Below are 23,975 nucleotides of genomic sequence, written 5' to 3'. Positions count from 1 at the left end.
CAGTGTTAAATTTTCCTCTTTACTGTGTTTCCTCTATATTACAATTTTCTCCATGTAACGCTCATATTTTTGGAACCCTGGTCAATTATTTACCTCTTTATAACGTTTAAGTGACTGAATGTAGACATATCGTTTTCCGATCTGTGGATTCACAGTTTGCATTGGCTCAGAAAGCCCGCGCTCAGCGTATTTCACATGTCAGCGGCAGAACCTGGTCACGTGACATGCGACACACATTCTGCTTGTGATCTTTTTGGCACCATTTACTTTCACCCATCTACCTACAGGGCCCCGTGTTTTAATTACAAAAAACTAATCATTCGATTCATTGATCATTTGTAATGAATATCATATTACAGTGTTGTGAAAATTTAAAATGTCATCTATGGCACCATTTGTGAAAGCTGATTAGTGGTATCCCGATCTTCAGTAATGCCCTACAAAACCAAAAACAAATGAGGTTTAAAGGGGCATCACTTAAACCATTACTCCTAACGTGACTGCAGCTTTTTGGAAATTGGTTTTGTGAAGAACGCGAGCGATGCGGCGTGTGATAGCATTGTGCATTGAATATTCTTTGGCGTGTATGTACACTTGCCATAACAGCCTGCAGTCAAAAGGAATCCTAAATTTTAATATGAAATGTATAATTTGTATCTGCTTCCTCATTGGTAGTATTACATAGTTTTTGGATTAGACCTAACAAAATGTGCATACATACCTAGTAAGTGACTACACATTGCAGAAAATAATCCAAGCTCTTATAATAAAAAAGTGTATATCAGTCTTCTTTATTTATGATGAAAAGAATTTTATTTATGTGTAATTTAGCTACATTTTCCTTTCCAATTCACAAAATGAAGACATATTCTTGTTAAGGATTTTTCTGCTACTGCATCATCCCCATAGGCCTACATCGATTATAAAACATCATGATAATTTCACAAGAAATGTAAGCGTGAGTGTAGTAATGAAGTTGGATATTAACACAAGTGTCCTGGTTTTTACTCTCTGAAATCTGGTCAGCTTACAGAGAAACATTCTAATGAAAATTTGGTGATTAGTTAACAGTGCTATACCACATTGCAAGATTAATCACATCATTAACACAGTGAAGATATGAGTCTTAAGAAATGACCAAAGGCTGACCTCATGAACACGAAAACATTTGCAGAATAAAATGTGACACACTGTCAGCACCTCGTGGGTAACTTAGGTATTAAGCTACAGATCAGTCTGGTATTGCAAGCTTCATTATTTTTTAACAAAAATAGTTTTTTTGTCATCATAAATCATTGGCTTCACCAACTCGCAACCATATGCTGACTTTAGTCCTATTACCACAACCTCTTAGGCAAACATACGTAAGTCTGGTTCACAACTAATTCGGACCAACATCTGTAATGCTGGCCTGCTGCAGAATTCTTGAGCATATTCGAAAATTGACTATAATGAATTTCCATGAGAGAGAGAAGCTTGTGTCCAAAAATCAGTATTTATTTAGGAATCATCGCTTGTGCAAAACTCAGCTTGCCTTTCTTTTCCCCATGATATCTGTGAACCGTGGATGGAGGGCAACAAAGATTGTTACCCTCAGCAGACTGCTATTTCCACCATATCTATACAGATGTAGTAAACAACATGATCTAAGTCATCACTTACAAGAAATAAACAACATATTGTAAACAAAACATATGACCAACAGTACAATTGAAATACACACGCACACTCTCTCTCTCTCTCTCTCTCTCTCTCTCTCTCTCTCTCTCTCTCTCTCTCTCTCTCTCCCCCCCTCCCCCCCTCCCCTCCTTCTGTGTAATATATATGACACAACACACTAAAAAAATTGTCTAAACCATTTTAACCACTGTAGACTGTCAGTTTTATTTATCTAACGGTATATATGTCCACATTACATTACTTTCCAGTTTCAGCCTTTGGCCATTTTCAAATTTGTGATATTTGTGACATGTGTATCATGCACCTGAAAATAACGTAAGGCCGAAACTGGCCATAATACACTGAAGAGCCAAAGAAAGTGGCACGCCTGCCTAATATCATGTAGGACCCCGGCAAGCCCACAGAAGTACCACAACAAGATGTGGCATGGACTCGACTAATGTCTGGAGTAGTGCTGGAGGTAACTGACACCGTGAATCCTGCAGGGCTGGCCATAAATCCATAAGAATACGAGGGGTTGGAGTTCTCTTCCCAACAGCATGTTGCAAAGCATCCCAAACATGCTCAATAATGTTTATGTCTGGGGAGGTGGGAGGCCAGCGGAAGTATTTAAACTCTGAAGAGTGTTCCTGGAGCCACTCTGTAGCACTTCTGGGCGTGAGGGGTTTCACATTGTCCCGTTGGAATTGCCCAAGTCTGTCGGAAAGCACAATGGACATCAGTGGGTGCCGGTGATCAGGCAGGATGCTTACATATGTGTCACCTGTCACAGTCATATCTAAAAGTATCAGGGATCCCATATCACTTCAACTACACATGCTGACAGCATTACAGAGCCACCACCAGCTTGAACAGCCCCCTGCTGACATGCAGGGTCCCTGGATTCATGAGGTTGTCTTCATACCCTTACTCATCCATTCACTCAATACAGTTTGAAATGACACTAGTCCAACCAGGCAACATGTTTCCAGTCGTCAACAGTCCAATGTTGGCGTTGACCGGCCCAGGGGAGGTGTAAAGCTTTGTTTCGTGCAGTCATAAATGGTACAGAAGTGGGCCTTCAGTCCCGAAAGCCCATATTGATGATGTTTCATTGAGTGGTTCACACACTGACACTTGTTGATGGCCCAGCATTGAAATCTGCACCAAGGCAGAAGGGTTGCTCTTCTATCACACTGAACGATTCTCTTCAATCTTCGTTGGTCCTATTCTTGCAAGATCTTTTTCCAGCTGCAGCAATGTTGGAGATTTGATGTTTTACTGTATTCCTGATATTCACGGTACACTCGTGAAATGGTCATATTTGAAAATTCCCACTTCATCGCCACCTTGGGGATGCTGTGTCCCATCGTTCATGTGCCGACTGTAACACCACATTCAAACTCACTTAAATCTCGATAGCCTGTCGTTATAGCAGCAGTAACCGATCTAACAACTGTGCCAGCTACTTGATAGACATTGCTGACCTCATCGCTGTATTCTGCCTGTTTACATATCTCTGTATTTGGATAAGCATGTCTATACCAGTTTCTTTGGCATTTCAGTGTATAATTTATGTGCATGGTGTATTAGCGGATTGAAACGGAAAGCCTACAGTGGTTAGAATGGTTCTGTCATTTGGATAGCGCATTGACGCTGTGGACCCATATGTGAAGAAATTAACTTAAAAAAAAAATGCCAATGGCACACATTGTTTACAAGTCCAGAAAAGCCGTTTTCTGAGTAAATATATATATATTTTTTAATGTCTGTGTCATCATCTTTAGTTTGACATTTAAGGTTTGTTCAGCTTGGCACATCAGAGTTTACTGTGGATAAATATGTTCCATGATACATGTAATGACAATTTTTTTCCAGACCTAAATGAAAGTTTTGATTACCAGATTTCGTAGGCATAGTGTTAGTAGTGGTGCAGACTAAAATAGCATTGTAAAATTACTTGAAGAAATACTAAACAGCCATTAGCTGTTTGCTATATTTCTCAAAGTGATTTAATCTGTAACCATAAGATTCAAACACCATTAGCAAGAATAAATTGATGTTAGCCTTGCAATAGTTTTCTTTCATTGTAGTGTTTACAAATGTAAATGTAGACTTTGCCGGCTTATACTTCTGAGAAATCTACTTGGACTTGAGTCTGAGTGGAAGCCCAAGAAGATTTCATCATTGTGGTGTATATTTACAGCCCACAGAACTGCCAAAATGTTGGTTACTTTCATGGATCATTTCCATTCCTGCTTGCCTTCATCACATAAGTTGAACCTGATGTGACTGCAAGGAATGTGACGAAGTTTGTCTAATTTCAGTATTCAGTGATTTCTATAAAATGCTTCAAACTAATGCTTCAGTAAGATCATCACTGATTCCGTCATTTGTCCTTGTCCACTTTTTTCCTTGAGTGCTTATAATGAAGGGTGGGGTTAGGAGGGGAGGGAGAAACCAGCTCTGCCCATGATAATTACAGACTGTCACAGAGAGAGTGAGTTTTTGTGTGAAGGGAGCGGACCAAACTTCCCTTGTGTGCTGTAGTCTCTATACCCATGTTTAGTGCGTCATACTAAACATGTACCACCATTGTGGTAGCAAGCTTTAATTCCCAAGGAGGAGTTATACGTAATGTCTACGACTGACCAGGAATTGCTTCTTTATTCATTTTAATCACAAACAACTAAACACAGCAGTAAACAATGTGTGCTGTTTGCACACATTATTGTTTGGTAATCATTGTTGATAATGACAGGGTATAAAACACTAACAGTTGCAGATTTTGAGACTTCTGCAATTCAGAGCTAAAGAGTGTGAACTGTCTTAAGAAAGAAAGAAAGAAAGAAAGAAAAAGAGGTCAGCCTGTAATGCCTGCTATTTCTAATCTATGGCCTTTTCAAATGGAGTACTTCTCACTCCATCTCAATGCTACCCTTTGTTGTGTATGTAGATTGTCCATTGTTAGTTGAATCTGATCTGAACTGTACACACTTCTTTTAAACATTGTTCCAGAATGAGTTGCATAAGTGTTTCGTGAGTCACACAGGTGTTTTGTAAGCAATCTTCTTTATAGACGACAGCATTTTCTCTGTGTTGTATTGATGAACAGAAGTCTGCCAACTGATTTACCTGTGATTGAGTCTATGCAGGAATTCCATTTCATATTACTGTAATTGTGAGTCATTAATGTTATAGTCATAGGATACAATGTTTTGTGTTTGGTGAACACATTTTAAATTTCTTTACTTTTAGAGCAAGTTGTCAATCTTAGTGCCATTTTAATATCTTTTCAAGATCTAACTGCATATGTTTGCACCTTGTTTTCAGGTGCAACCATTACGTTATAGATAACTACATCACCAACAAAAACTCAGAGGTTACTGTTAATATTGTCTGTCAGATCATTAATTACAGCATGAATAGCAAGGGTGTCAGCACTCTTCTCTGGGGCACAGTTGAAGTACCAATGATTTTCCATCTAAGATAAAATTCTACAGACTCCCTACTGAGGTATCCCCAACCTACTTTTATTTGATACCCCAATGATTGTACTTTTTTTAATAAGTGATATTGTGGTGCTGCGTCAAATGCTTTTCAGAAGTCAGAAAATATTGCACCCACCAGATTGTTTTGATCTATAGTGTTCAGGATGCCACATGAGGAGGTTCCACGAGACCTATGTTGCCAGAATCCGTGCTGTTTCTTACTGACGTGATCATTTGGTTCATTATGTTAGGCTGCTGGCAAAGTCTCTTTTTATTGTCTGCTGAATATCATTTACTGATTTCTTAATGTGTTTTTTTGTGTTTATCTGCTCTCAAACATTCTCTGTTGTCTTTCCTGGTCTATATTGGTTTTTAAAACACCAATTCATTTACTCATAATTTGTACTGAAAATACTGAAGAGCATTATCCAATATCTCATAAAACTGTGGAAAAGACAAAAATGTGTATAATTCAGCATGTCCATTTTTAAAGATTTTGAAGTTATCCAAACATGTTGGCATGCCATCTATTAAAATTATTGCAAAAAATTTGGGACAGTTTGGGATTGAAACTAGCATGATAAGACTGTACTTTCAAAGGCAAGAAAATTGCAGTTTTTACTTTTGCTGGTAATAATGCAAACATTTTAATGAAGACCTCAAAGTATGGACAAAAACACTTCATGTGTTCTGCAACTTAGTGAGGAGTTTTTGTAATTGACAAGTTTAATTCTGTGGACACAGATAACATAGAGAAGGTGTTAATCATAAGAATATGAGCTAGATACTATATAAACTAGTACAGATGCATTAATTTTGTTATTTGCAAATTACATATAGCTTAGGAAATTCTTTTTGACATTTTACAACAGATTAAGAATTTGGTGGAAAAGAAAGTCTTTTGAAAAAAATAAAACGGGAAATTCAGTGCCTCATGACCAGGTGGTTGATGGGTGGCACATATACACATCAGTTAACTCAGAGTATTATACATTTGAGTTATTTATTTACTGTCATTACTTTTATAAGATGATGAGGAAGGAGGAAGAGAAAGTTATATGGTCAACAGGTTGACAAGAAATGCTTCGTAGGAATGTAAACTATTTGCGAAAAGGAAGCCCAGAATGTAAGAAGAAAATAATGAGACTGTGGGTGGGGAGAGAGAATGAGAAAGGTTTTAAATATGTAGTTATTATGTAAATAAATTTCATTCAATGAACACTGGTAGTATGTACAGCAGTAATAGAATGACTGATGTTTTGAATCACTTCTGTAGTATAATACAGTGTCAAACATTGATCTCTGTCTTATAAAAGCGGTGTTTTGTACACTTTTCATAAATAGTCTCAAATGTGTGTACTGATTTGCTCATTGTTGCTAACTCATGTCTTATGTCAGAATCCATTCCTGGAATTCCGTATTTGACAGTCTCATGTATGAGGATATTATCTATCTGTACATGCCAGTTGCAGATACAGCCACATTTATCTCATTTAACTGTTGACGAGTGTTGTGGAACAATGCCATTTTCTGGATTACTAACAAATTTCAATGTGGTTGCAGGATTATACAAGTCGGAAATTCTCAACTCAGAGAGCTAAAACCATCATGCTGGAAATAGCAAAACAGCTAATAGTATTGTAATAGCAGGTCACAGACTTATCTTCTTGACATAGACCATATTGTAAACAATAGAAGTTAATTATTCAGGAAACAGCGGCTTTAGAAAGAGAGCAAGAGAGTGAATAAGTTCGGTTTTGAACACAGATTCTCATCTTTTGTGGACATTGTATTACCAGTAATGTCATCCTGGCATACCTTAAGAATGACTAAGTGAGAAAGTTATCATCAGAACAAGCAAAGAATACTACTCAAATGAAACATATCTGCAAACATCATCCAGCCACTGAATGTTATCCTCTGGTTTTAAAAGGCAGATGTTTTCATGAAAGCGAGATCTTTGCATGTAGGTCACTAGCATGCATCTTGTTTAACAACATAATGGCTGTGCAAAGATTTGCATGTCCTTGTGTGCCAGAGGGTTTGCATGTAACAAAGCAGGTACATGATACGGTTTTTGGTTAGAGAGGGGGGAGGCAGTGGGGGGGGGGGGGGATATTTTGCAGTAGGACCATTGTGGCAGTGTGTCTTTGTTTACACTGCACACTCCATCTGGCAACTGACAACTCTGAGGTATTGATGACGTAGAACACACTTGCAGTTGCCAGCACTTCTCTGTAAACACTATCTATTGGTATCACTTGTTTAACACAGTATAGGTTGTTTGCTTTGTGCTGTCCATAATGAACATTGGAATTGCAAAATAGCTGATACTATGTGTGCACTTAAGTGAGTATCAACGCTAAATATTCGGTGTGCACCAGGAACCACTTTTTACAGATAAATGCAGCATAATGATGCTGTTGGTAGGTGTGTCCTGATACACTATCTCTTGCTACTGCTCTTTGTCCACAAATTTCCTTGTGATGTACATACTACTCTATACCTGAATCGGAATTAAAAACTTACTGACAGCTAGTTGTTTACAGGCCAGTTACCACGGTAACAACCAATCATAGCACGAGTTTGGCCACACCCTCCCAGTGCACAGTTGAGCGATCTAGGGAGAGAGGGAGCTATGCCACAAAACTTTTTAAAAAATTGAGTTTTTGGCATTTCTTGTATACTACTGTCATCTGTTGTCTGTCATTTGAACAAGAATGATATGGCGTAGTTCCCACATTTTGTGCAATAGATATTCTAAGTTTGGGAGTATGTCCTCATCAGTATTGTGAACGAGAGGAGGTACTATCCTACTTACTGATCTTGCCTGCTATGTCGGTGGCAGAGTCACCAACATAGGAATTTTAAAGATAGTTACACAATTCTATCATACAAGAAGGCTATGATGTTATTTAATTTTTGCTTTTACATCTCTCTTCTTTTATGTAAATTAAACCTAAATTGTTATTTTGCCACACTTAGTAATGTATATGGTATATCATTCTTTTGGTAATGGAAGTGATATTTCTGGTGTCCCTGATGTACAGTATTTCAAAGAAACATGGATGCTTGTGTATCATGGAACACTGAAAGTGGTTGCTACAAACATATTCATAACCCATATGAATGGAAGAGAGAGAATGTGAAGAAGAAAAATATTGGACATTAATACATGAAAGATAAAACCAGAAAAACAAGTACAGTGAAGCAATAAGGACCTGCATATGACTGCAAAAACAAATCGGACAGTTCTAAATTCAATTGGTGCACCGCTATTCAGTGTTAGATGAAGATTCTAAAATCATATTATTTTGTGAGTTTTACAAGCTATAAGAGGACAGCATTCGAAGTACATGCCTAAATGGTATTATTGAGTGTGAGGATTGCAGTCAAGGTTATGCTAAAACTGTAATGATGTAGGAGTGAGTAGAAGAAAGAACTCATAAGCTTATCATGTGATAATGGCTACTGGTACAAATCTTAAAGTATGTTTAAAAGCTTTCTGTGACATATGCCGTTTTGTGCAAAAGAGTGTCAGCAGCTAAAGAGACAAAAAAATGTGTAATATTGGTGAAGATGTAGACATCTAGGCATGCCGCATATGAATAGAAGGTAAAACATGACAGTGTTATGCATAAAATAAAAACTTGATAGTATTAGAGATGACATTAAAAAGTTTCAGAAACAGTGAAGGCATTATTCACAGAATGAAGTTACAAACAAAGTGTACATTATAAGTGTGAAAACTGGCTAAAATGCACCATCTGTATGAAAAAAAAGTCAAGATTCAGGAGTTTTCCCCATAAAATAAGAATGTATACTAAAGTTCTCAATGTGAGTTTGATGTAAGCATTAAGTTACCACATACAGACACTTGTAAAACTTTTGAAAAGTGTGCTGCTCTGAAGATGGATAATATTGCCTTGAATGTTAGGCTATACCAGCTGAAAGTTGAAAAAACGTACTTTTTATTGAGGGAACATACAAAGGCTTGTTCCAGTGATGATAGTGAACACTATATAATCACCTATGATTGGGAGTACTGTGTAATCACCTATGATTTACAACAGGCACCGCTAACACCAAAAATTCCAACAGAGACATTGTTCTACCTAAGGCTGTTGTGAGTATCCTGCATCCTGAATCATGAAAGTGGTCAGTGATCCCCTGTATGTTCACTGAAAGAAAGAGTTATTTCCCCCTCCCCCAGGCTCTTTTACTTTACAAAAGAAAAACAACACAATGATTAATGTGTTTGATTCTCTCATTGCTAAAGGGCTCTGTGATTCCATTCAACATTATTTCCTTGTTTCTGAACATACCTATTTACCCAGCAATTGAGATTTTGACACGATAGAAAAGATACTTCGAAAGATAGATCATACTTTTACACCTGACCAGTGGTAGGCCTATAAAGTTTTGTAGAATGACAGAGTCAAAGACTCATTTAGGATCAGATGTCAGAAATTTTCAGCAGTTAAACAATAAAATAGTAAAGAGTGGAATTGCAGTAACTGTGCTGCCTTTAATATTGGGAAAATAACTGCTCTGAAATTTTATAGACAGCCACGCATGCTGTTTTTCAAATAAACCTATTCTGAAATAGAACAGTGGAATGAATTGGAATGCTCCAAGAAGATGCCAGGTTGTCTCTCAAAAACCGGAAGAGAAAATCTGCTTGATGATCCTTACATAACAAAATTTCTTGAGAAATGCCATTATTCTATCCATTCAGGTGGCCTATATCACCTGTGGAGCTAAAAGACCAGTTTTTCATGGTGTTTACTAAAAAATAAAATTCTCAGAAATCTTGGACAGTGGGGATACACCAGAGGAGATATAAATTTGTTTCTTGTAGTTGATATGTAAGCCTCATAATATGATTCACATTCAGAAAACAGTATTTAAGTGAGAATAAAACTCTGTGACACACCAGTATAAAATGTTTGGTTTTTGATACAAAAACTATACCATACATAAATATTCATAATGAATGCTTTTTTAAGTTGACATTTATATTTTTATGTATGTGGTGTGTGTTCTTTTGGACGCGTTGGAAAGAACAGACATCATTGTGATCCTCCAGCCACTATGAAGAATCAGCATCAGAGGTGGGCATAAAATGGTAACTGGATCCTTCTGTCACCTACCGGACTGATATCCTGATGTAACTGAAAACTTCAGAGAGAACCTCAGTTCACTTGTACAGAGTTCCCCAATTGTACTGTAATGATTGGTGGAGTTTTTAATCACCGAACTATCAATTGGGAAAATTAGTTTTGTTAGTGGAGGGCATGACAAGACATCCTGTGAAACCGTATGAAATGCCTTCTCAGAAAACTGTGTAGAACAGATAGTTCAGAACCCCGCTCATGATGGAAATAGGATCGAATGGCTACAAATAAACCTGACCTCTTTGAGAATGTCCACATCGAAACTGGTCTCAGTGCCCATGATGCCGTTGTGGCAGGCAACAATGATTAGAAAGTACAAAGGGCAACTAAAACAAGCATATATATGGACTGTAGAGAGATGCTGAATGAAACATGTTTAGCTGTCAGGAGGGCAATGTGTGATCCTTCAGTGACTATCACAGCAGAATATTGTTAAATGATCTTTCACAAAACCAAAGAAACTCTGGTTGCATGTAAAGGCTGTTAGTGGCATCAAAGTTAGTGTCCAGACTCGAGTGAATGAGACACGAACTGAAATGCTTAACTCTTGTTTTCAAATGTTTCTTTACACATGAAAACCCAGGAGAATTGCTCGAATTTAGTCCTTGTACAACTGGAAAGATGAGTGGAATCAGTATTAGTGTCAGTGGTGTTGAGAAACAGCTGAAACCATTGAAATTGAACAAAGCTTCATGGCATGATGGAACATCTATCAGATTCTTTATTGAACTTGTAGCTGAGTTAGCCTCTCTTGCAACTGTAATCTGTCTTAGATCCCTCAAATAAAACACCATGCCCAGTTATTGGAACAAAGCACAGGAGACACCTGTCTACAAGAAGGGTAGTAGAAGTTATCCATAAAACTACTGTCCAGTATCTTTGACTTCAATTTGTCGTAGAATCTTGGAATGTTTTCTGACCTCAAACATGAGGTATCTTGAATGGAATGACCTCCTCCTTGCCAATCAACATTTATTATGAAAACATTGATCATGTGAAACCCAACTCACACTTTTCTTACATGACTTACTGAAAACTTTGGATTGATATAGTCAGATAGATGTAGTTTCTTTTTTTACTTCTGAAGAGCATTTGAATCAGTATCACAACTATCCTTATTGTGAAAAGTTCGATCATATGGAGTATTAAGTGAAATTCGTGACTGGATTAGCTCCATCCCTCAGTAGACACCCTAGTTATCATCTCTCTCTGCTACTTCAGCCTCCATGTAGCAGTCAGCTGCGGATGACAATTGCAGTCTACAGTATAATTATTATGATTTGTTCTTATAAGCTTTGTTTCTCAGTGGTGTATGTTTCTTATACAGAATGTATGAAGCAAATTATGAAATCACGTAGGAAAATTATAAGATTCAGCTCAATTCTATATGTTAAGGAGAATGTAAGAGTGTGCTCGATACAGAACTACACCAGACCCATACTGTACTTGCATGTAACTGACAACATCCCTCCCTGTCAAGCTAAACTGATGACCACTTTGTTATTCTGATCCCAGAATAGTGTGTTGCACTTTGGTGAATGTTACATATTCAATTGTAAAATTAATTAGTCTTGACTTAATCTGGATGGATGATTGAAGACGATGTAAATGGAAATAGTCACAAAAGTTTAGTTATGTATGAGGCAGTTGGCTGGTTGAGATTTTTTTTAAAGTTTTTTATTTTATTTTACCGGCAAAGACAATCAACATGAGGTAAGTTATAATGCCTACCATTTCCGTGGCATTTAGTGAGCTCCTAATTTTGTCTGCAGTTAACACTAATGGCAGCTCTGCTAGCAGTGTATGAATTAAATTGGGCAAACTTGTGGTTCGTATGTTGAGCAGTTGTCAGGTGCATGTGCTATTTGCTGCAAGTAATAAATACCTCAACTTTGGCATCTGCACCATGAGGATGGTAGAAACTTTTACAGCACCCTGGATATTTATACAATCAAAAATTCCCTTAATATGTAAGTCCACCTGAATTTGGTAGAGACGGGCTGTCAGGGAGTACAAACACCTTTACAATTGGAATGGCTAAGGAAACTAACCAACCTAAAGGCTCCTACAAGAAAGAGAACACATCCAGTAAGCTCAAATGTTGTGGTAGATTACGTAAAGAGAGGAGAGAACATTTTGGAAGATGTCAATGGGATTATATGTCATTCTGAAAATGATGAATACATGGCTAGTCCCTGCTTACGGCAAAAGAAGAAAACGACAAATACATCATTGGGCTTGAGCTTTACAACACTCTTAACATTTGCACATATTGTTCTCATCTCTAAAGATCAACAAATGCTCAACATAACCGATTACTGGAAGAATGAGAAAAATGTAGGAGTGGCAGAAGTGTTGGATATTAGAAAACTGCTAGGAAAATGCTATCATTTTTACCCTCACTTTCAGTAGGTCAGTGCTTCATGAGTATATTAAAACATGATTAAACAGCCTTAAGATTTGACTATGTTCGTTCAGTCTTGAACACTGAATGCAAGTAGAACTATACCATCTGTCAACAAAGTTGCTCATGAACATGGAACAACACATTTCCACTTCATGGGCTAATATAACAACGAAAATAATCAATTGCTGTAATATAATGTAAATGGACAGATAAAAAATCTACTCACCTAGCGGTGGCAGGGGAACACACACACAAAAGGATTTAACACTTACAAGCTTTCAGAGCCACTGGCTCCTTATCCTGGCAGAAGTGTTGAAGGGGAAGGAAGAGGGTGAAGGAAAAAGAGTGAGAGGTTTAGGGAAGGGGGGTACAGTTCAGAAAAGTCACCCAGAACCCCGGGTCAGGGAGTTCAGAAAAGTCCCCCAGAACCCCAGGTCAGGGGAGACTTACCAGACGGGATGAGAAGGAAACACTGATTGATTGTTGGGGTTTGCCTTTTTTGCAGTTTGGAGTAATAGAAATCGTGGGAGTGGCAAAAATGAGAGGCAGAGGGTGGAAAAAGATAGAAAAACTGAAGAAAAGCAGGGAAAAAATTTGGAAAAATCTGGAAAAAAGCCCCCAACAATCAGTCTTTTCTTCTCATCCCATCCGGTAAGTCTCCCCTGACTGGGGGTTCTGGGTGATTTTCTGAACTGTACCCCTTTCCCTAAACATCTCCACTTCTTTTCCTTCATCCACTTCCTTCCCCTTCAACCCTTCTGACAAAAGAAGGAACCACTGGCTCTGAAAGCTCGTAGAAGTTAAATCCTTTTGAATATGTTCCCCTGCCACTGCTTGGTGAATAGATTTTTTTGTGTGTCCATTTACATTATATTTCCGTCTCATATTTATACAAATTACTGAGTGAGGTGTCAAGTTACAAGCAAGGTTGCCCTATGTTTAATAAGGGAGAGCTAACACAAGAATTAAGATTGCCCAACAAGTCATTGTGTTATGAGATAAAGAAGGTGTACAAGGCACTAAAGCTTCCATTGAAAAATTTAAAGACAGAAGGTGGGAGAACAAATATTTAGGATAATAAGAGTCATCTTTGAAATGTGAACATGTTTATTATGGTCAAAGAGCTCCTGCAAACAACCTGACAACCTGATCAAGACTCTCTTGTGAGAATGAAGGAGTAACAAGGATCATTGCACCCTGATCTATATGTACTTGACTACTCTGCAATTCACACTTAAATTCCTGTCAGATCATTCTCTGAACTACCTTCAGACCATTTCGCTACTGTTCCCGACTCTTAACAGCATGTAGGAAAAATGAATACTTAAATCTTTCTGTTTGAGTTCTGGTTTCTGTTATTTTATTATGATGATCATTTCTCCCTATGCACATTGGTGACAATAAAATATTTTCACATTTAGAGGAGGAAGTTGGTGACTGAAATTTCGTGAAAAGATCATAAAATGCTTTTGTTTAAGTGAGTGCCAGCCCAACTCGCTTATCATATTCATGACACTCTCTGTCCTATTTCGTGATGATGCAAAACCTATGCTTGTGAGAGAATGATTGTCTAGACTACATTTGGGGAGTATCTGTTCAATAGGTGCAAACACCCTTCAAAGAGTCTATGTGATTTAGAGAATTGTTTACTCATTTGTTTGTTGTGTGATAGTAGCTATTGCACATGTGCAGGTCATAATTATATCTTGCTTGTTGACAACTTGAAGACTATATTTCCATTTTAACATATATTTGTTTTGTATTAACTGGAATGCTGTAAATTTGATTCCTTTTTTTGTTATCATTTCATTGTAATCATTGAGCTCACCATCCACCCTTGATACTCTTGAGTGTATATTTTCCTACTTCATATTGTTAGGAACGTTTGGATTAAAGTGTTTAATGATGAATTTACTGGTATTCAGCATTCTCTGTTTCTTCTTTCAGTTGCCTCAGTTTACCTGTTTGCATTGTGACAGATGACAAGTTCAAGTTGGTATTACTGTACAACAGAGAGAGAGAGAGAGAGAGAAATTTTTCTGTTTATTAAGATGTTGTGTGTTTTTAAGGACTTGCTTCGGCCTCTGCACTTACCGCTGTGCAGATCAAAATGGAAGGCCAAGAAAATCCTGAAACCATATCGGATATACAGAATTACCTGGAAACATTCAATAAAGAAATCCAAGGAGGAGAACAAACTGTTCAACATGTTACAGGTACCATAAACATAGTATTTTCAGTCTCTGTAGTCAAAAGTGTCCCTAAGGGAGCAGTAGAATTTAGCCGATGAGTTGTGAATTGTAACCCCTTAATATATTGATTTTTATACAAATTATATTCCAAAAAATAATATTTTTTATTAATGATATATGTCCTATAATGAATGACATTACATGTAAACCTGTAAAGATAGCTTTTAAAGCTCGAAACAATGAGTTACAAATTTTCAACGATCACCATTAATAGTATCTGGAGTATACTCATGCACTGATCTGTGACTAAAGTATCCTGAAACGTAGTCATTTTTTAGTTTCTGTGTGTATGTGAAATTAAACCATATGTTCCACAATGGTTTTCTGTGAATTGAATTGAAATCTTGGAGGAGCTGCGTGGAGTACAAGACTTCACTTTCTTTCCTTCTCATCCCATCCTGTAAGTCAAGCCTGACCCAGGGTTCTGGGTGACTTTTCCAAATCCTCCCCATTTCCTAAACTTCACCAGTCCTTTTTCCTTCTGTCTTCTTTCCCCTTCGGCCCTTCTGCTGGAAGAAGGAGCCATTGTCTCCGAAAGCTTGCAAATTTCTATATCTATATATGGTGTTCTCGTGCTGCTGCTTGGTGAAAGGATTTTGTATCTGTCACATTACAGAAACATTTTTAAGTAGTGGAAGCAGCATTTAATATAAAGTAGATGATATGAACTGCTAGTCTGATTAGAGTGCAGACTTGAAAAATCTTGGATCTGAAAGTAATTTAAGAAATAAATCATGTACAGTATGTTTCTCATTGCACTGCAACATTGCAGTTGTGGTTGCAGAAAGCTAGAAAATGTGAACGTTCTAATGAGTAATTTAACAATTCTTCCAGTGTAACATGATGTCTTTGGCAGACATTTTGCCAAGGTTGTTTTGACTACAAAGCAGTTCCTGCCTCTCCCCATGTGATTTCCATATTTTTGGGAGCCCCAAAGAATGACATTCATGGCCATTGGTTTGATTTAGATGAAGAGATGCTCTCGTGGACACAGTCATGGTTCCATAGGCAACTGTAAACGTTTTTCTGCAGTGGGATAAATGTATGAACAATTATGATGATTGCTTTTGGAATGATAAACAGTCTACTTACTTTATTAACTTCTGTAAATTTCTTCAGGAGATATTCATAAGTGGACTGTGTTATATTCTCTTAATATGTTAAATTTCTTTTCCTTTTGTGTTAGAGAAACCTCCAGATTTACTAATGAACACTCAACAGATAATTTTTTCCATCACTATTTTGTATTTCTTCAAGAACTTTAATTTGCAAGACATATATCTTCTCTTGTGCATAAGTGAATCTTTTCAGTTGTTCTCTATTACATGCTGTACACGTGTACAGCATTACTACTAATTGTTATGTAATTAAGATTATTTTCATGGTCAGATAACACTTGCATTCTGTGCATAAATTCCCCCTTAGCAATCTTTCTGGAGCACATATTAAGTATGGAATGATAATATGATAATGACCTATACCACATCAATGTGTGGAGCACAGTCACATGTAACAGGAAACAGCATTCACAATCAAGATACATTCTTTTTCAGTAGCCTTACTCTGTGCCCTCTTTCACTGTGATTACAGATTGCAAAAGCAGTATGAAGTCATAGTTGATGTTTGTTTTTTCCATCCTAGATGTTATATTTGGAATAATCTCACCTTATGAACTGTTTTCAGCTGAAGTGGTTACCACTGAAGAAAATCCTGAGGAGGGAACTTATTTTGTGGACCAGTCAGGTCATTACTATTATCAAGCAAATGGCGATCAGCAGCCAGTTATGACAGTTGTATCAGGTCAGTAAGTTCTCATTTTTCTTCTTTGTGTAATAATATTCTTATTTTGATTTGGTTTCACTCAAACATGTATTTAATACAATTATTGTGCCACACATACTGATACTCACTTATTGCAGAGACATCAGCAGAAGTAACAGATGGGGCTTCAGAAGCAACATATGTAACTATGCCTCAGGAGAGTACTCATGTTGAAGAAACCATTACAGGGTTGGAGTCATCTCAGGAGGTACAGTTAAATTATACTACTTCTCAGCACTTTTCACCTTACAGAGTATTTCATCTTATTGATAGAAAAACTATGGTAGATGGTGATGCTAAAGATATGTAAGTCCACACTTAACATGTGTGCAGTTGATGGTGATTGAAAATGACAGCAAATTGACCCCCCAGTAGCTGCCGAGAGGTCTACATCTACATTTATACTCTGCAAGCCACCCAACGATGTGTGGTGGAGGACACTTTACATGCCACTGTCATTACCTCACTTTCCTGTTCCAGTTGTGTACAGTTCATGGGAAGAACGACTGCCAGAAAGCCTCCGTGCGTACTCGAATCTCTCTGATTTTACATTTGTGATCTCCTCGGGGGAAGCAATATATTCGATACCTCATCCAGAAACGCACCCTCTCGAAACCTGGACAGCAAGCTACACCGCGATGCAGAGCACCTCTCTTGCAGAGTCTGCCACTTGAGTTTCCTAAACATCTCCATAACGCTATCATGCTTACCAAGTAACCCTGTGACGAAATGCACCACTCTTCTTTGGATCTTCTCTATCTCCTCAGTCAACCTGACCTGGTATGGATCCCACACTGATGAGCAATACTCAAGTATAGGTCGAACGAGTGTTTTGTAAGCCACCTCCTTTGTTGATGGACTACATTTTCTAAGGACTCTCACAATGAATCTCAACCTGGCACCCGCCTTACCAACAATTAATTTTATATGATAATTCCACTTCAAATCATTCTGTACGCATACTCCTAGATATTTTACGGAAGTAACTGCTACCAGTGTTTGTTCTGCTATCATATAATCATACATTAAAGGATCCTCCTTCTTTCTATGTATTCGCAATACGTTACATATGTCTATGTTAAGGGTCAGTTGCCACTCCCTGCACCAAGTGCCTATCCGCTGCAGATCTTCCTGCATTTCGCTGCAATTTTCTAGTGCTGCAACTTCTCTGTATACTACAGCAGCACCTGCGAAAAGCCGCATGTAACTTCCGACACTATCTACTAGGTATTTATATATATTGTTAAAGGTAATGGTCCCATAACACCCCCTTGTGGCATGCCAGAGGTTACTTCAACGTCTGTAGACGTCTCTCCATTGATAACAACATGCTGCGTTCTGTTTGCTAAAAACTCTTCAATCCAGCCACACAGCTGGGCTGATATTCCGTAGGCTCTTACTTCGTTTATCAGGCGACAGTGCGGAACTGTATTGAACGCCTTCCGGAACTCAAGGAAAATGGCATCTACCTGGGAGCCTGTATCTAATATTTTCTGGGTCTCATGAACAAATAAAGCTAGTTGGGTCTCACATGATCTCTGTTTCCGGAATCCATGTTGATTCCTACAGAGTAGATTCTGGGTTTCCAGAAATGACATGATACATGAGCAAAATACATGTTCTAAAATTCTACAACAGATCTATGTCAGAGATATAGGCCTATAGTTTTGCGCATCTGCTCGAAGACCCTTCTTGAAAACTGGAACTACCTGTGCTCTTTTTTCAATCATTTGGAACCTTCCATTCCTCTAGAGGCTTGCGGTACACGGCTGTTAGAAGGGTCATCGTGCAAGCTCCTGCGTGCTGTTCTGTTTTGCAGGGAGAGTATTTTACAGCTTCTCTTCAGTTGTGTGCTGCATGCTAAATAACAGAATTGCCATGTTTGCTGTTCTGAATAGCAAGTTTTTCTTTTTGATGTTCTAACAGTGGAAGCAAATTGTGAGTGTTAAATTAGCATGTAGCACGGGAAAGATCAACTACAATAAACAGAAGAAGATAACAGTATGGCCAGAAATGTCCACCAGCGAGAAACGGGGTGAGGCAGGGCCTCAGAGAAGACAATAACAAAATGAAGAAAGAGTTCCATATTGTGAATGGCACTACCCGGAGCAATACGTGAGGTTCATCCATTAAGCCGGAAACAACTGGATAGAGACCTACAATGATTTGACTGGTGAACTTCAATACCAGCCCGAGATGACACCGATGGAGAATGATACCACACTTTGAACGACCAGGACACTGTGAGGAAGAAGATGAAGGAGTACCCCCATTGAAGAACCAATTAGAACAGTTCTTCAGAAGACAATGCCACGAGTTAAGGCCCTGCTATGTGGACTAAACTGGATATACAATGTGAAAAAAGTGCATCAAGCTCTGTTGGACTTCATATTTAAAGCCATGGCAAGACTTCACAGTCAAACAAATAAGGAGAAACCACCACTGTTTATTCTGGCTGTAGAGCCATCGGAAGATGTGGCTAGTTTGAAAAAGGTAGAAGAAATCTTCGAGGTCAAGTACCTCATGGCCCTTGATGTCAAGACTGGACCCCTCCCAGCAGGATTTGACATTAAACCACTGTGTTTTAAATGTGGAGGGTAAGGACATAGTGAAATATTACACATGCTCCCCGGTTAATGCTAAATGAGCTGGAACGAATTGGCAGTCAGATCAGATATTGGATCCTGGCTATAAACATGCAGGCAAATCAAAATCAAGTTATTGTATTTAGATAAAGATAGAAAAAGTTTTTGCTTCTGGGCATCAGAAAAATTTTGCACATAAACAAACTGTGAAAAAATAATGGTTTCCAGAACAAATGATTACTTCATTTAAGAGAAGGTTATGAAACTGAACACTTAATGGATTGATGATGTCACCTTCAGACAGTGTAGATACACTAGAACAGAATTAAAGGCAAATAACAGAATTGTTCTACTTCAACAGTTAAAGAGAAAAAGCCATTCCTTAAGCCACTGAGGAGAGAATTATGACATTAGTAATGGGAAACAGCAGAGCAAATGAATGATTACTCTGCATTTGGTTGGGCCTGTTTGCATTACTGTTTTTGCTGTCTTTCTCACCTACATCATTGTGATCCTCCTCATGTTAGCACTCAGTTTATTCTCTTATAAAAGATACACATCCTGGCATCTAACATCCGATGTCTTTAAAGGAAGTTAAATACTTTTAGCTAGCATTAATTTAGCTTCATCTACCTGGTAAGAATTAAGCTACCTACCAGCCAGCCAAACAGCTGACAGCAGCGTTAAGCCCCTACATTGGTAAATGTATGCTCTACACCTTTGTAACCAGCACCTTATAGTGGGCTTTGATGTGGTGTCCCTTTTCACCAGAGTGGCAGTTGCCAATTGCCTCAGCAATGACTAACTTCCTCAAATTCACCCTCATATCTACATTCTTTATCATTGGTGTTAACTATTATGAACAAACGGAGGCATCGCCTTGATATGCCCTCTGACTGGTTGTGGCAAAGTTATTCATTGAGGATTTTGAAGAGAAAGCTCTGGAAAAAGCTACGTTGAAGATGACATCCTTTTTCAGGTATATTGATGACACATTTGTTGTATGGCCACATGGAAGTGAAAGGCTTCCAGAGTTTCTCCAAGATCTGAAGTCTCTATGCCCCAAGATCAAATTTGCTATGCAGGAGGAATAGAATGATGAACACCCTTTTCTGGATGCCCTAGTCAGGCATAAAGTGCACAGTTGTATAGGACACAGTGTGTACTGGAAAGCCACCCACACTGATTTATATTTCCATGCTTCCAGCTGCCATTATCTGTCACACTGGTTCACAGAGTCCATACAATGAAGCCTACCAAGGTTGCACAGCCACCTTAACGACTTATTCAAGAAGATGAGTGTGGGGAAAGACAAATCAGATGTGCTTCCACACAGAAGGCACAGGCCCAGCAAATAGAAAACAAGGAGGAGCATGACAGTGGCGTATTTGTCATACACCAATAAAGTATCAAACAATATCACCAGAATCTTGATTCAGTGTAACATCATATGTGTTTTCTGTCTACCCTCAAAATGCGTACTCTGTTAGGGACAGTGAAGGATGACTTCTGGTCCATAAATGCAAAGGCAGAAACGCGTACGTCAGGTGGACTGTGCAGACAGTCAAAGAAAGATACAAGGAGCATAGGAGATGCTCTAAACTTGAAAACCAACAAAATCTGTAGTTGCAGTAGTGTTATGGCAGACCTCATTGTTTTGGGTCTGTATTCTAAGTGTGTAAGTGTGGATGTTGCAGTGTGAGTGACCTGATCAGTAGGTACACTCTCAGTAAAGCATGGTATCAGCACTCAGCCGACTGGAGTCACAACATCAGCCAAGAGCAACTTCTGCACCCTGCGGGGGCCTCAGAAGCACTGAGGGGCTGGATCTCATATCCAGTACATAACAGTCGCATTCCTCCATCACTCTGCCCGATGCCCCATGTGATTGGGTAGTGAGGGAGGGTGTGGGTAGCAATAAGAGTATAAAGGGGGCAAGATGTAGCAAAGACATTCATTCTACAGGTATCACTTGAAGGTGCGGCAAGGTAAGCTGTTGACATATTGTGTGTTACATAAACAACTGCACCCGTCTGGACATCTGAGAGCAATAGAAACTGTTGATTTGCTAGGAAAGCGCAGTAATATCATGTCAGCAAGTTATTGACATCTGGTAGTTTGTCCAACCTTTCATGGAACAATCGATACACTGGGAAAGTTTTATATTTCACAAGACCTATTTTATTTTTGTTCACCATTTATTGGTTAGTATTCCGAATTCCAATACTGCTTACAGTGAACTTTTATTTTTCCACTGTCTTGTATAGTAAATTTCAGAATTTTGTAGCAATGAGTATTTGACTTTCCAGAGGAATGTGATAGCAACTTTTTGTCTCATTTTTTAAAGTGTCAGCATGAGTGACAAGTTTACCACATTGTTTCTAATTTGTTGAAAATTAAGGAATTTAGGATTATTTTCTATTTATTTACTTCGTTTAGTGTTAGTAACTATGAGCCCTTTGTTTTGAAAGTCACAGTTTGTATCACACACTGTTCTAATTATAACAGTGTAATAATAATAATGATGATAAGCAGGTAATTTTCACTCTCTGAGGGTTCTTCTTATTTTTTCAATATTTCTTCATTTTCTCCCCGAAAGACTTCTTTTGTTCCTTCTTTGGTCCCCTGGTCAGTATGGTTTTGGTTCCGTCTCTGGAGTAAACTTCCACTCATCAATTTCACTTATGAATGTATTCATGTCTGATGAGTTTTTTACGTCAATTTTTGTTTTTGTCAAATCCTTAACTTCAGTTACCCAGGATATTGATGCTTTAAGTGATGTCACATAGTCCAATTGACATTTTGTTAGTCTGTTTCCAGGTAATCTGTGTAGGTGTCCATAGAACTTTATTCGTCTCTTTCTGATATCAGTTTTGACGTTTGATATTTTTTGTGTTGTCTCGAAAGTTTGCAGACTGTATCAATCTTGTGTCTATCGTGATCCCAGAATTTTTCTAATATCAAGTCCTGTTGGTTCAATAATTTCATCAAGATACTTAGTGTTTCACTCTGTTGATTTCACTTTAATTTGTTTTAAGTTTCAGAATATCTAACTTGGAACACACGAATTCAGTCTTTTCAAAAGTGATTTTCAGTCCAGCCTTCTCTGCACTTTCTTTGAGGGTCTTGATTTGTCTTGCTGCTGTCCCTTTACTGTCAGTTAGAATCACTAAGTCATCTGAAAACCCTAAATATGGAATGTTCAATTTTCCTTGACCTCTTCCTAGTTTGATTGGCTTCCAAAAATTTTGTTTTCTTAGTTCCATTTCCCATTATTTCATTCCTTTGTCTAAAAATATGCTGAATTGTAGTGGCGAGATCCCATTTCCCTGTCTTACTCCTGTTCTAAGAATGGTACTGAAGTTTCATCTATGAATTTAATTTTTGATTTGGTTTCTGTCAGTATGTGTTCAATCAGATTTCAAGTTTGGGTGTTAGGTTCTCATTCTTTTAGAATATTGCATAGAGATTGTTTGTTTATAGAATCATATGCTTCTTGTGCAGACCATTGGTTTCGGTGTGATTGGTTTAATTTTTAAGATTAAAGTTCTGTTCTGGGCATGATCTGTTTGGTCGAAAGCCTGCTTGGTATTTGAAATCGCTTGTTCTAGATGTTCTTGTGCCCTCCTTAGGATACACATGGATAGAATTTTGTAAGTGACCAGCAAAAGTGAAATGCCTCTGTACTTGTTTACATCTGAGCTCTCTCCCTTTTTACAAGTGAACATTTCCAATCGTCTGGAATATTTTCCGGCTGCCAAATTTTTTGGATGATTTGAGTGATTTCTTTTGAGGAATTTGGACTAAGTAGAACTTTCATTGGTGTGTTCTGGTTGTAATCATGTTGTAATCTGGGGAATCTCGTACTTGGCTGTGAGCACTTTAGAAGTTTTTGGAAATATTTGGCTAAGTCTTGACAATTTTCTTTGTTAGTTAGTCTCAGTTTACCGTCTTGTTTCGTGGAACAGAGGTACCATGGAGTGTATCCTTTGATTTGATTTGCAAATGTTTTGTGAAAGTCGTGTGTTTTGTCTTCTTCGACTAATTTTAAATGTTCATTAAGATATTTTCTTTTAGTTTGCCAAAGTATTTTAGCTGTTTGATTTCTGACTTAAAAAAATTTCTCTTATGGTGGTTTCTGATTTGTCCCAGTTGTAGTTTAAGAAGGCTCGTTGTCTCTCTTTTACTGTGTTTTCACAATTTGGACTTTTTTCTTTAATGGGATCAGTTCTCTTGCCATCTGTATAATTTTTGTTTGGAAATTTCTCCAGCTGTTTGTAGGTTGTTTTTTCCCATGCTTCTGTAATTTTAGATTCTTGAATTTGTTCATATCAAATTGGGGAATTAATGGTCTTTTCTTTTCGGCGTTTCCCTTTTTGGTGTGAATTAAATTCTGACTCCGGTAAGATAGTGGACAGAATCTACATTTGCCCCTCTGCGGAACTGAACGTCGTTTATTTCCCTTTGGAAATCATAGGAGATTGCAATGCGGTCTATTTGAAATTCAGCTACTTAAAGGATTGGGGATTGCCACGTTTTTTGCTTCTTAGGGTTTTTTTCGAATATATATATTTTTCCTCTCT

General features: G+C 37.9%; 1 protein-coding gene across 10 annotated transcripts in view; it reads left to right on the top strand.

The window, feature by feature from the left end:
• LOC126188905 (transcriptional repressor CTCFL) overlaps positions 1-23,975 on the top strand; it is a 145,409-nt gene that overhangs the window by 4,768 nt on the left and 116,666 nt on the right. For 9 of the 10 annotated variants that reach the window (XM_049930594.1, XM_049930593.1, XM_049930601.1 and 6 more), the window contains 3 exons: positions 14,804-14,950; positions 16,670-16,786; positions 16,906-17,015. In XM_049930594.1, the coding sequence (XP_049786551.1) occupies positions 14,804-14,950; positions 16,670-16,786; positions 16,906-17,015 (374 nt within the window). The remainder of the gene's footprint in view (positions 1-14,803; positions 14,951-16,669; positions 16,787-16,905; positions 17,016-23,975) is intronic. The other variant, XM_049930599.1, reaches the window with a different exon arrangement.

The sequence above is a fragment of the Schistocerca cancellata genome, chromosome 5 (assembly GCF_023864275.1).
Source record: "Schistocerca cancellata isolate TAMUIC-IGC-003103 chromosome 5, iqSchCanc2.1, whole genome shotgun sequence".
Lineage (NCBI taxonomy): Eukaryota > Metazoa > Arthropoda > Insecta > Orthoptera > Acrididae > Schistocerca > Schistocerca cancellata.
This window is presented reverse-complemented; position numbering and strand designations above follow the sequence as displayed.